At 43.7% G+C, this 14,037-nt stretch overlaps 1 protein-coding gene across 1 annotated transcript in view; it reads right to left on the reverse strand.

Annotated features, from left to right (window-relative positions):
• Nucleotides 1–12,764, reverse strand: part of LOC137418799 (arrestin domain-containing protein 3) — a 36,439-nt gene extending 23,675 nt beyond the window's left edge. Inside the window, exons 1-2 of the mRNA XM_078771827.1 lie at nucleotides 12,411–12,764; nucleotides 9,816–9,891 (exon numbers count right to left, since the gene is read on the reverse strand). Coding sequence (XP_078627953.1) covers nucleotides 9,816–9,891; nucleotides 12,411–12,651 — 317 coding nt within the window. The 5' untranslated portion in view covers nucleotides 12,652–12,764. The remainder of the gene's footprint in view (nucleotides 1–9,815; nucleotides 9,892–12,410) is intronic.
• Between the last annotated feature and the right edge of the window lie 1,273 nt (nucleotides 12,765–14,037).

Consider the following 14,037-nt stretch of genomic DNA (forward strand, 5'->3'; position numbering starts at 1 on the left):
TTTTGTATACAAGATCGAGGCTCGTGTAAGAGCTAACATTAATCACAAAAAAAAAAAAATAACGGACACATAAAACATGTAATAAAGGGAGTGGGGGAAATATGGGCAGAGAGAGAAAGAGAAGCACACAAGTACAACAGTAGAGAACAGGAGCATCGGGAGATCTGTGAGAGGGAAAGGGCTTGGGGGGGAGGAGGCAAGGGAAAGGGTGGGAGAGGTATAAAACACATGGACACTGCTAAGACTTCAAGGAAAGAAATCGGGATTTTAAAAAAGTGGATGTGGGGTGAAATTAACGGGGGTCGAAAAGATCAAGGTTTTGGATGGGGGAAAATAGGAAATGGTGGTGAACAGCTGTTTTAAAGACCTGGAGGGAGGAGTGGGATTGAAGAGAGTGAGGGAGTTTGTTCCAGAGGCGGGAGAAAAGAGGAATGAAAGAGTGAAGATGAGCAGAGAGTCTTGATTTTGGCAGTTTCACCAGAAGAGGGTTGCTGGCAGGTCTTGTGTGACCTGCAGGAGTACTTGGGGGACAGAGCACAGACAGGGCTGGGGGAGCAAGGCCAGAGAGGAGTTGATAGAAAACAAAGTCCACCAACCTGCCTGCGGTGAGGAAGTTAAAGGCCCTCAGAGTTAGCTTCATCGCGGGAGCTTCCAATGATTCTGAAAGCTTTGGTTTCAACAGCGTGAAGCAGAGCTAGGTGTGAGGCAGGAGCACCAGCCGAAAGGGGAGAGCAGCATTCCATTGAGCTGCGGATGAAAGCCTTGTATGCGATGAGGAGCTCAGGTGTGCCAAGGAAGGATTTCACACAACGGAGGATGCCCAGTCGGCGACTGGCTTTGGAGACCAGCTTGGAAATGTGGTTTTCCCAGGAAAGATCATGGCAGATATTGAGACCCAAAAGCTTGAGTGACAGAACTTATTGGAGAGGATTGTTGAGAAAGTAGATGGGAGGGTTTAGACACAGGGCCATAGGGTGGATATCTATTTTTTTTTTTGATTTCATGACCTGAACCTAGGGATTTGGCAAGAAGGGTGTGGGATGAAGCCTTATGACCTCCAAAACATCTTGTTTTTTTTCACAAGCGATATCGTGGTACGTTACCGAGAACCGCTGCCCCAAAACACCAGTATACACCAATTGTATGTTACATTTGAAATACCCATTTACACAGTAAAAAAACAACACAAACTATATGATGTCATGTTCACATTGGTCTTGGCAGCAATATTTATTAATTCAGACCCCCAAAAGTAGTAAAAATGTTGTTTTAACGACTTGGTAAAATAACATGCTGTTGATGCATTTATCAGAAAGTCATGTTTTTGGACCTTAAAACCTGCATAATTTTAAATTTTTGTACAATATTTGTGATTGGTGTTGCTACTACGATCCATGGTGGTTTACCAATGCTATTTTGAAACTGTTAATAGGTCCAATAAGTGTGTAAGGGGTGATATTTTAACCCATCAAAGACAATTACGTGGCGTACAAGTGAACCAGTGCGCATTGACGTCATGATAAACTCGAGATGGGCTAGAGAAGCTCCACCGTCTCAATGTATGAACTCCAGAAGCGAAATGTTGGTTTGGTGTCACTTGCTTCTAAGAATTTGTCAAAGGAGGTTTTGAAGTCTTTGAACTTGTCACTGTTGAGAATGACATGGTAGTTTGGATGTGGGAAAGCTTCAGCTAAGTTTGACAAAAGTTCCTTCACTCTACCCGCTTCATGTTCTGGAATAGATTCAAAATATGCATCCAGGAGCATCTGCTGCATCGCGTCTGACATCAGCTTATGGGCTCGAACTGCCCTGTTGTAATGCTTGCCGCTGAACACTCCATTCACAGACCCCACTGCAACAATCTCTGACTCAACCAGGATGTCTTGGAGACCACCATCTCGAAATCTCTTTCCAATACAGCCAAGAAAGGACATTGCAGTGTGGAATGCCCCAAGTCGAATTACCAGTCTCTTCATGAACTGTGCATTCTTCCATCTAATGAGCTGTGCCTTGCAATAGATGGCTTGGTCAACGCCAATGACGACTGCTTCCAACTGTAACTTGTCGGCGATCTGAACACTTCTCTGCAGTATTGTTAGTACCGTATTCATTTCAGTCGGAGTGGCATCAATGACAGGGAGATACCCTATCACGCTCTTTGGTGGAACTTCAACACAAGACAGTAGTTGGTTGAATCCTGTCCAAGATGGCAGAGTCCCGTCAATGTTGTACTTGGTGATGTGGTATGCTAGGTCTATCGTCTTAGGGTGCTGGAGTAATGGGAAATACGTTGCTCGATCCAATGGAACGCTGGTTGCGAATGGAGCGGGTCCTTCGTTTTTCCCTCCATAATATGTGGCAAGGTTCACTGCAGGTGGCTGCATCGATCTCTCCCGCGTCCTCTTAACTGTAGTGACTGGTGCTGGTTGTACTACTTCATGGGATTGACTTGGTCGCTGTATTATAATCCCATTGGTATTGTGCGTTGTTCCACGCCCAGACAATGTCTCCTCCCTGAAGTCATTATTGTCCCATACGAGTGTGACATGCTTGCCCGCCTGAATGATTGATGGAAGAGCATCCTCTCCACGATGTAGTTCTTGGTTAGCCAGTGCAGTGTCATGATTTAAGACGACAGAGTTTGAGACGCAGTAACCAAACCCGTTCAGTAGGCTGATTAATTGGGCTGAACCTGAGAGATGACGTACTGTCATTGCAAGTGACAAATGTTTGGGCATCTGTTTCCTTCCCTTTGATTGGAGGTATATGATGTCCTGTGCAATTGTGAGAATTCTTCTATGTATTGTAGATTCTATCTTTACAAACTCATCAGAATCAGGTTCGTCTGACACTCCCACCATCCATGCAATAAAGTTATAGAGACAGGCAGGTACAATTGCTTCTGCGGCATTTGTTGTCAGGTGCTCAGAGGTTGGGGGCCATGGCATATTTGGCTTGATCTCATCTATTGCATTTCTCAATTGTAGCGCAGTGAAGTAGTGTTCTCTAAGGTTATTCTCAGTATACCCAGGTTGCTTTGGTGGGGTTGGTTCAGAGTCGGATGTTTGTTCTGTCTCTGTTGTGTCATCACCTGAACCATGCATGGTTTCTTGCAACACTTTCTTTTCTTCAACCAGCACTTCAGTGGAGATGTCATTAACATACACAAGGTGTCCTTGGCAGCGCATATACGGGGTTAGAAAGCATAGTTGTGGAAATGTTTTCATCAGTCTTGTCTTGAGAAAGCCACTTTTGTAGTTTGATTCTATTCCGTGTGTTGCTTTGATTTGTTTCATGAACATGTCATTAAGTCGTTTCAGTCTGTAGATTTCCTTGTTGTCTATTATAAGATCCTTGACTGTTGCACAAAATAATGTGTATGCTTCTGAGTAGTTGGAGTCTCCTTGTTGCTCTGCATTAGGTGTTGTTGCTAGCTTGCCTAAATACCGGGTATACTCCTTGTAGCAGCGACCATGGTATTTAACCTCTATCGCAACACAATCGCGGTCTTGAATTTGAAGCAGCAGGTTTGTATTGTTGTTGTCTTTAGCAGCTTGCTGCAGTCTTGGTGCCTCAATTGTTGAGCACCTTGTTAGAGGCTCTTTTCTTCGGCCCCTTTTGCCTGTATTGATTGTTCTCTCTTTCTGACAAAGGATGCATATATTAGGCAACACATATTGGGATCTGGCTGAACATTTGGGCTTGCCTAAGCTGGAGCGTAGAGCACGTTTCTTGACTGGTTGTGGGCCTTTATGCACCTTGTCAATGTTGACGTTGATGTCATTGCATGTTGAAGCTGCAATAAATACACATAAAAGAAAACAATTAAAATTATGTGAGTTTAAAATGTCTAGACCTCAAGTCATGGTTAGCCCGACTAGATTCCCTCCCCCCCCCCCCCCCCTTCCTCAGACTTCCTTTTAAAAATGTATTTGTTTCACCTCGGCCCTACCTCCTTGCATAAATATTGGACAGTTCCTTCAATTCAAAATCGTTCGACTACACACAAAATCATTTTACATATACCTCACAAAAAAAAAAATCAAACTAAGTTTTGAAGCATTGTCATGATTTATTATTGAAGTTATTCAACCTACCAGTATTGGCTGCATTTTCTTCTCTCTTTTTCATGCTGCTTTGCACCCTGCTCACTCGTTGTTTATCGGTAAATCGTGAATAACACACTTGATGAAACGCTGCATCATGCGGTATAGCTATAGCAGGTATTGTTACCATACTGTTGCCACGTTCGCCGAATTCGTCAGCGTGGTTCTTCACGAAATTTCTCGCAATTTCAGCTTGATCACCTTCTAAATTCTGCCACGTAAGAACAAATTGCAAATATCGCGGCCATGTTATATCACTAAAAGGTAATAAACTTGATCTTTTGGCCGGAGAAATGCACATATAACAGCGTTTCTCGCTCCCACCCTCGTCACCGTCGCTGCTACTGGAGGCCGCCATTTTGTTTACTCGCAGCCGGAAGCCCAGACATCGTTCGTAGCGTGAATAAGCGCGATCCTCATTGGTCAATACATCGAAATGCGTTCGAGGCTAAATGGAGATTTTGGAAATAAAATTATACATTTCAACATTATATTACAGACTAACGTACCAGAATCTGACTTGTGAAAAGTCATGAACATTATTTCTTAATTTTTTCTATATTATCATGCCAATTTGATGCCCACCCGATTTTCAGGTCACAAAATGAAATGAAAAATTGGAACACCTAGCAGTCTATTTGTCCAGTCGATCTTTTCAGAGAGACATAGTAAGAGTGTGAGATTTGTCAGGATTGAAAGACATGTTCCACTTGTTTGACCAGTCTGATTTTGTACAGGTCTGCAGAGCATGAGGAGGCTGCAGACTGCTGATCTGAGGGATGAGGTATGGAGCAGCAGAAATTGGAGTCATCAGCAAAGAGATAGAGAGGATTTTCCAGAGAGTCAGAGAGATCATTGATGAAGACCAGAAAAAGCACAGGGCCCAGAACACTGCCTTGGGAAACTCCAGCCTGAACAGGAAGGGGAGATGAGAGAAATCCATTCAGGGCCACAAGTTGACTACGACCAGAGAGGAAGTCCGCAAGCCATGCGGGGAGATGGTTGTCCCATCTGGCAGTGTTAGCTGGTGGACGTTAAAGATCCCATGGTATCCTTCACGAAGAAGAAGCTATTCACCTACAGGGGGCACTCAGCAGAACCACCACAACTCTGCAGGAACCGATGCTCGCCCGCAGCCATGTGCTGAATACGACCGACGACAATATGCGGGACCACGCAATTATTAGACTTTTTTTTTTCTTGTATACAACATCGAAGCTCGTGAAAGAGCAAACAATCACACAAAAAGTCCAACCGACACACAAAACACAAAATAAGGGAAGCAGTAGGCAAGATGGGGAGAGAGGGGGAAGGACACAAACACAACATTTGAGAGCAGGGACATCGAGAGAAATGTGGGAGGGAGAGGATTTGGGGGGAGGTTGGAGAGGTATAAACCATATGAACACTGCAAGGCCTTCCAGGAAAGAAGTTGGAATTTCAAAAAAGTGTATCTGGGGTGAATTAGCGGGGGCAGAAAAGATCAAGGTTTTGGATGGGTGAAGATAAGAGATGGTGGTGAACAGCTGTTTTAATGTGTGGTTTCTTTGTAAAGGACAATCACTGTATTTCACTGTATTTCTTTGTGAAGGACAAGAGCGTTACTCCGCAATGAACAAACACACCGAGCACGTGGAAATTGATCTCTGGGCTCCAAGCCTAACAAGCCAGGGATTCAGATAAGGGTACCAACAGGTCAACCTTAGAACGCAATACTATGGCAGTACGAACGAGATATGTCACCAAACAGGGGAGTGGAGGAGGTGGGAATGAAAGGAAAAAAAACACATGCAGCTCAGGGTTAAGAACACTACAACGTTACACCAGTCAGACAAGATACAAAGGGACAAATAGAAGAAAAACTTTGGACGAATAATATCTACCGATGCTACGTTCCTATTCTTAGATTTTAGTTCTGCATTCAATACCAATTCACCTCACAAACTCTATCTTAAACTCGATGCACTTGGTCTTCATGGTTCGATTTGTAACTGGATTTTCGATTTTCTTTTAGACAGACCACAGGTGGTAAAAATTGGTTCGAAAATTGTTCAGATGATCACCCTGAACACCCCAGGGCCGTGTTTTATCCCCGATGTTATATTCATTGTTCACTCATGATTGTGCCGCACCATCTGATAGCTCACTGGTGGTGAAACTTGCAGACAACACGACCCGATTCTCAACAGTGATGAAAGTGATTTCCGTAATAAAGTCAAAATACTTGTGGAATGGTGCTCTTTGAACAATGTCGAACTCGACGTCGTAAAGACAGGAAATTATTCTCGACTTCCGAAAAGAAATTATTCTCGACTTCCGAAAAAACAAAACTCCCATTCCACCCTTGGTTATTCATGATGCTGAAGTTAAGTTTGTCACTTCTTTCAAAATTTTAGGTATACATATTTCCAATTACCTTAAGTGGGAGTTAAACACCTATCACTCTGTAAAAAAAGGCTCAGCAACAGTTGCTCTTTCTTTGAAAAATGAAAAGTTTTGGTGTCTGCCATCCTGTGTTGATCAGGTTCTGTTGCGACATTGATACGGAGTATCCTTACACTGTCTTTCACTGGTATTGCAGCCCGACGTGGGACGACCAATCCCAACTCAACAGAATAGTAAAGAAAATCCCACGAATGTTGATGAAAATCCACGAATGTTGATGAAAATCTGCGAATGCAAAGGCAAATTCCACGAATGTTGATGAAAATCCCACGAATGTTGATGAAAATCTTCGAATGCCAAGGAAAATTCCACGAATGTTGATGAAAATTCACGAATGTTGATGAAAATCTGCGAATGCCAAGGCAAATCCCATGAATGTCGATGAAAATTCACGAATGTTGATGAAAATCTGCGAATGCCAAGGCAAATTCCACGAATGTTGATGAAAATTCACGAATGTTGATGAAAATCTATGCCAAGGCAAATTCCACGAATGTTGATGAAAATTCACGAATGTTGATGAAAATCTGCGAATGCCAAGGCAAATTCCACGAATGTTGATGAAAATCCCACGAATGTTGATGAAAATCTTCGAATGCCAAGGCAAATTCCACGAATGTTGATGAAAATTCACGAATGTTGATGAAAATCGGCGAATGCCAAGGCAAATTCCACGAATGTTGATGAAAATCCCACGAATGTTGATGAAAATCTATGCCAAGGCAAATTCCACGAATGTTGATGAAAATTCACGAATGTTGATGAAAATCGGCGAATGCCAAGGCAAATTCCACGAATGTTGATGAAAATCCCACGAATGTTGATGAAAATCTTCGAATGCCAAGGCAAATTCCACGAATGTTGATGAAAATTCACGAATGTTGATGAAAATCTGCGAATGCCAAGGCAAATTCCACGAATGTTGATGAAAATTCACGAATGTTGATGAAAATCTATGCCAAGGCAAATTCCACGAATGTTGATGAAAATCTGCGAATGCCAAGGCAATTTCCACGAATGTTGATGAAAATTCATGAATGTTGATGAAAATCTGCGAATGCCAAGGCAAATTCCACAAATTTTGATGAAAATTCACGAATGTTGATGATAATTTGCGAATGCCAAGGCAAATTCTATGAATGTTGATGAAAATCTGCGAATGCCAAGGCAAATTCCACAAATATTGATGAAAATCCCACGAATCTTGATGAAAATCTGTGAATGCCAAGGCAAATTCCGCGAATGTTGATGAAAATTCACGAAAGTTGATGAAAATCTGCGAATGTTGATGAAAATCTGCGAATGCAAAGGAAAATTCCACGAATGTTGATGAAAATTCACGAATGTTGATGAAAATCTGCGAATGCCAAGGCAAATTCCACGAATGTTGATGAAAATTCACGAATGTTGATGAAAATCTGCGAATGCCAAGGCAAATTCCACGAATGTTGATGAAAATTCACTAATGATGAAAATCTGCGAATGCCAAGGCAAATTCCGCGAATGTTGATGAAAATTCACGAATGTTGATGAAAATCTGCGAATGTTGATGAAAATCTGCGAATGCCAAGGCAAATTCCACGAATGTTGATGAAAATCTGCGAATGCAAAGGCAAATTCCACGAATGTTGATGAAAATTCACGATTGTTGATGAAAATCTGCGAATGCCAAGGCAAATTCCACGAATGTTGATGTAAGTTTGTAAAATAAAAAAACCACCTTTAGAGGCCATTTTTCCCCGCAAGCGGGGGTTGGCCTTTTTCGGGAACTGTGGTTGTTGTTGTTTTTCGGTCCCCTTTTTGAAGCAATGTTTTACGGCCGGATGCCCTTCCTGACGCCAACCCTTTTTGCCGCCTTTAACGACAAGCAGGGAATTACCAGTGAACTGGTACTCAATTTGCCGACCTCGGAAGGATGACAGGCTGAGTCAACCCCCCTGGCGTTAATTCAGCGATCGACCGTCTCCCATTGTAAAATGAAGCTTGTAAAATCATTGGGTGTGATCTGCCTTCCATCGAGAGCCTGCATTCCAGTCAAGTTGTGAAAAGAGACAAAGCTCTCATCCGAGATGAGTTCCACCCAGCACATGATATTTTTGAACCTCTCCATTCAGGTAAACGTAAGTGTTCTATCAAGACCACCTGTAATCGCTTGCACGACAGCTTTTACCCCAAATGAAATCCGCATCCTCAATTAATGTCTTAAGTTTTGTGAACATCTAAATCATGGTTATGGATATTTTCAACCATGACACGTTTAATTTCAACACCAAATGTTGGTTTAAGGCTCTTTATTCATCATTAATCGATTTCTTTTTCAATGGAATTTTTTCAGCACACACCATCAAAATACTTCCTCATTGTATGTGTATCGCATACATGACAATAAATTCATTATTATCATTATTGTGGAAGGTAAATTATGAGGGAAAGTGGCAGCATTAACAATAACTGAAGGAACTAGAAGGAACATACCAGTAGATAGCATACCTCCACCTCCACCTGGTTGGCCATATCACTCAATGGTGAAGAATCACTTAAAAATTATACTAGCTGGATCCAGATCTTCACCAAAATTGAATCGATTCTTCCTTGTCACACACACAACCTGTCTACCAAGTTTCGTCCAAATCCATCCATAACATTTTGAGATATCCTGCTATGTATCGTTTTAGCCCGATCTCCCAATGGTGAAGAATCACTTGAAAAATTAAATAATTCTCATATCCGAATCCATATTCAGATCTTCACCAAAATCGAATCTATTTGTCCTTGTCAGACACAACCGGTCCACCAAGTTTCGTCCAAATCCGTCCACAACTTTTTGAGATATCCTATGTATCGTTTTAGCCCCATCTCCCAATGGTGAAGAATCACTTTTAAAAAATTAGTAGCCGAATCCGGATCTTCACCAAAATCTAATCATTTCGTCCTCATCACAAACGCTACATCTCTGCCAAATTTCGTCCGAATCCGTCGACAACTTTTTAAGATATCTTGTTCACAAATGGACAGACAGGGGTGAAAACATAACCTCCATCCACCTTTGGTGGTGAAGGTAATTACATTAATGAACAGGATTAAATAATTAAATTGATATACATGGGAAAATTACATGCCCAGACCAGGAATGGAACCCTGGTCCTCTGGAAAACCGTACCAGTGCTGTGCCATCTGAGCTTTCCGGGCGACCCTGACCGAGCATTAAATTTTTACACATACATCAATTAAATAACTGAAGGGGTCGAGCTGGTCACCACTTACCCCTCTGGAAGCTCAAAGCAAAAAGGCAACTCATGATGACCCATGACGAGTGTCTCCAAAGGTGTTCCCTCTGAACCTGCACAAAAAATATATATACATATATATATATATATATATATGTTTTTAAATAAACAAATTATGACTTTTTGACATCATTTTCAGACCGCATCAAATAGGAATTTTCATGGAACCAGGAGATATTGAATGGCTCTGATCAATGGGTCCCAGTCGAGTTATATAGTAACTAGCAGAAGTACCTGGCGTTGCGGGGAGGGGGGGGGGGAGGGGGAAGAGGGGCTGGGGGAGAAGGGGGGGAAACGGGGGGAGGGAGGCAGGAGAGGAAGGGGGTTTATCACCTTATTGTTGTGTATCGCATATATGAAAGGGGGGGAGGGAAAGGGGAGGAAGGGGGGAGGGGAAGAAGGGGGGGAAAGGGGGAGGGGGAAAGGGGGGAGGAGGGCTGGTGGGGAGGGGGATGGGGGAGGGGGGGATGGGGGGGAGGGGGGAAGAGGAGGGGGGAAGGGGGAGGGGGCTGGAGGGGAATGTGGCTGGGGGGAGGGAAGGGGGGGGGGGAGAGGGGATGGGGGGGAGGGAGGCAGGAGAGGAAGGGGGTTTATCACCTTTGTGTCGAATATATGCTGGTGAATGTGCCGTTAATCACGTTTCTGCATTAAGTGTGATGCCGATCAGGAAGAAAAAGAAGCCGTACTACCAACTTCGTACAGTTCTGGAATTTTGATTTATTTGTGCTCAAATGTCTGGTGTTTTGTATTTATTTATGTGAATGTGTACTTGTATATAACTGTCATTAATTTAAAAAGGCTTAGGCACTAATCGAGTGATAGAGCGAAATCCAAAAAAGTACCTTTTTTTCATCCTTTTTTTTTTTGCCTAAAACACTCCCAGGACCTCACTGATGAACCTCTGAAAGTTTGACGAAGATCCGTTCAGCCAACTCGGAGAAAAATGGCGACACACACACACACACCTCTCTCTTATAGGGTCCGACGAATTACCCAAATGTAAGTGAATTTACCCAAATGAAAGCACAATGTACCCAAATGTAAGTCGTACTACATAAAGTAAGGTTATTTTATGATGTAAAACGTTACGGTGTGCTTCTTGACGTCCAGGAAAACGAATGCGAACAGAATTTTACAAATTTTACCGGCCGGATCGGCAGCCATTTTCGGCCAGGGGGACATAACTCGGTATACACCTGCAGGATTAATGAATCCGTGCTGAAGCGACCAAGGTGGCGGTAAGTTTACCCACATAGGTTGATCCTAGACATTCATGAAGGATAAATATTTGATCAAAGTTACACCCTACTTTCTTATTATTTGTATCAGAATGGTGTGGAATATTTACCCAAATGAAAATCAAAAAAATTGACGATTTACCCAAATGAAGATCATCTCACACTGAACTGGTCACACAAAGTGAAGTAAACATAAATATTTGATCAAAGTTACACCCTACTTTCTTATTATTTGCATCAAAATGATGTGGAATATTTACCCAAATGAAAATTCTTTAAAATGACGATTTACCCAAATTTACCTAACCCTAACCCTAACAACTATAATCTGGTGCAGAAAAAAATGCACATTGCCCTATGGGCCTGAGCACTTTGCCGTTCCACCTCGTCACCTGCCTTGTTCGGGAGACACGCTACGGGTTCCTGCCATCGCCTGCTACCATATTCGCGGGACGTGTCGGGACCGTGGAGAGCCGGACGGAGGCAGTCTCTGGACGACCACGTCGACGCGTTGGCTGATCTACCCATCTGCAATTCCCTGTGTGAGTGAGACGGGCCCGTTGTCTGGGTAATAAGATACGATTGTCTAAGGCTGCTCTGTGTGCACTGTCTGTGCTCTGTGTGCAAAGGACTGTGCACACCGTAACGTTTTACTGCATAAAATAACCTTCCTTTACGTAGTACGACTTACGTTTGGGTGCATTGTGCTTTCATTTGGGTAAATTCACTTACATTTGGGTACATTTGGGTAATTCGTCGGACCGCTCTTTATATCGTAGATGAGTGTACAGGACAATGTGCGTGTGTGTGTGTCGTTCTTGAATGAAGTAAAAACATCTTAACCGAAACAGAAACCGAGTCGTTATTTGTTGTTGAACCGTCTGCACTTCCTTAATTTACCTGGAAAACATCCATGTGTCACGTCCACATCTGGATGTCGGGTGGTGACTTAAAACTGTCACTTAGCTAGGTTAGCCCCCAAATCCCCCTCTCCCCATAAACAAATAATGAAAAATTTAATGAAGTGGCAAAGTATGTACGAGGCATTTGGCGGGAAGACGTCGATGTGCTGACTTCAGCGAAGGGTCGGAGTCATCGCCGGCATTCTGAGAGCAAATCAAAGGTGTGGGCCGCGGGTGCTCTGTCCCTCCAGACCGGTGTCCAGATTACATCAATGGCTCGTTATGTCCGAGGGTTGTGGTTGTTTGTGCGTTAATCGTTATAAACAAATTCTCGTTCTCACGGGCGGGTTCGGTTCCTCAGATGAAGCGCGAGTTATGAAAGAAAGATTACCTCAGATATCGTGAGGAAATCGAGGGATTCGTGGATCTCACCTCCCAGCAGGCAGGTATCGAAGTGAAGGTAGCGCTGTTGCTGGCCACCTGTGCATCGGACGCATGCCGCTCCATGAGCCGCCAGCCGCACCGCTCGCAGCTGGAGGGGTCCACTCGCTTTGAACACCACTCGCCCCGACACGAGGTCTCCGTCGCTGTACAGAGGGCGCGACCCGTTCGTCTGCGCGTCGAACACGATGTCCAGCAGGCGCAGCCGGCCATTGGACGCGAAGGGAGGCATGCCGGGACGCGACGGGATACGTGAGCAACCTGCGCGCGCCCTAACCCTCGCACGAGCTCGTTTGGCGCCCCGACGTGCGCACAGCCCCTCATGCCTCGGTGGTTACTCGGGCGAAGCCACGCCCACCGAGCTCGTATCATGCGCTTTTGGCGTGATCGGGTCGTGTTCGCGAAGTGAGTACGACGCCGTTTAGTGACGTCACGAGCTGCTATTGGTGGATCGGCGACACCATCGCACGTGTTACACTCAGGGAGTTTACCTGTAGTCCGGCTACAGCTGGCGTATTTTTTCCTGTAAACAGCTTGGTGCCTGGAGGCAGCTCAGGTGCAAAACAACCGAGCAAAGATCATTGTGAAATAAAAAGATCAGGAAACACCATTTAATAATAATATGGCCTCATTGGCGTATATTACGATGGCAGAAAACGAATGGGTCTTTCATTGATCAAGAGAGTAGTTAAAATTGGTCTCCCACCAAAGGTAGTCCTAAGTCTCCAACCTTCTCCATTACCCCCCACCCCTCAACCAACCCCCACAAAATTGTTTTTTTAATTCGAGGGTTCATAGAACACCTTACTCCGCACAGTCTTGAGAAAAAAAGACATACCATGGGTCTTTTGATTCGTTCGTCTTTTTGAAAATATTTGTAAAATAAATTGACATTTTGAAGAAAAAAAAAATTCTTTTCTTTTTGGTATACAAGGTCGAGGCTCGTGTAAGAACTAACACTGATCACAAAAAAGACAAACTTACACATAAAACATAAAACATATGATAAAAGGAGTGGGAGAACAAGATGGAGAGCAAGGACATCGGGAGATCTTTGGGAGGGAGAGGGCTTGGGGAGGGGGGGGGGAGGCAGGGGAAGGGGGGGGAGGCAGGGGAAGGGGGGGAGGCAGGGGAAGGGGGGGAGGATGGGAGAGGTATAAAAACACGTGAACACTGCTTGCACTTCCAGGAAAGAAGTCGGTATTTCAAAGAAGTGGAGAAGGGAGTTTTCTATTTACTTTTTTGTATTTAAAACGTTAGACAAAGGGTAGATGTTCGGGGGAGAAGAGATCGAGTAAAATGGCGCAATATTTTAACACTCCAAGTATACTTGGCAAAAAAAGAAACGCAAGTTGATAAGACGCATTTTTTTCATGTGCATTGTTGTGCACAAATTATCAATGACAAAGATTTGTCATACCATTTTAAGCACCTGTATTTTCAACCACATTTATTGAGCGTCATGCCTCACTGCACCACCACAATGGGGGTTGAATGGATTTTCAAACAATCACTTCCTGTGGCTTCCAAGGCTAAATTGCATAAGAATGCTGATGTTCCTGTGGTGGTCTATGGTCCATGGAGGCTTGAACCGAATTCACTCAGCAGACGACAATGC

The sequence above is a fragment of the Myxine glutinosa genome, chromosome 2, assembly GCF_964187855.1.
Source record: "Myxine glutinosa chromosome 2, kmMyxGlut1.1, whole genome shotgun sequence".
NCBI classification, from domain to species: domain Eukaryota; kingdom Metazoa; phylum Chordata; class Myxini; order Myxiniformes; family Myxinidae; genus Myxine; species Myxine glutinosa.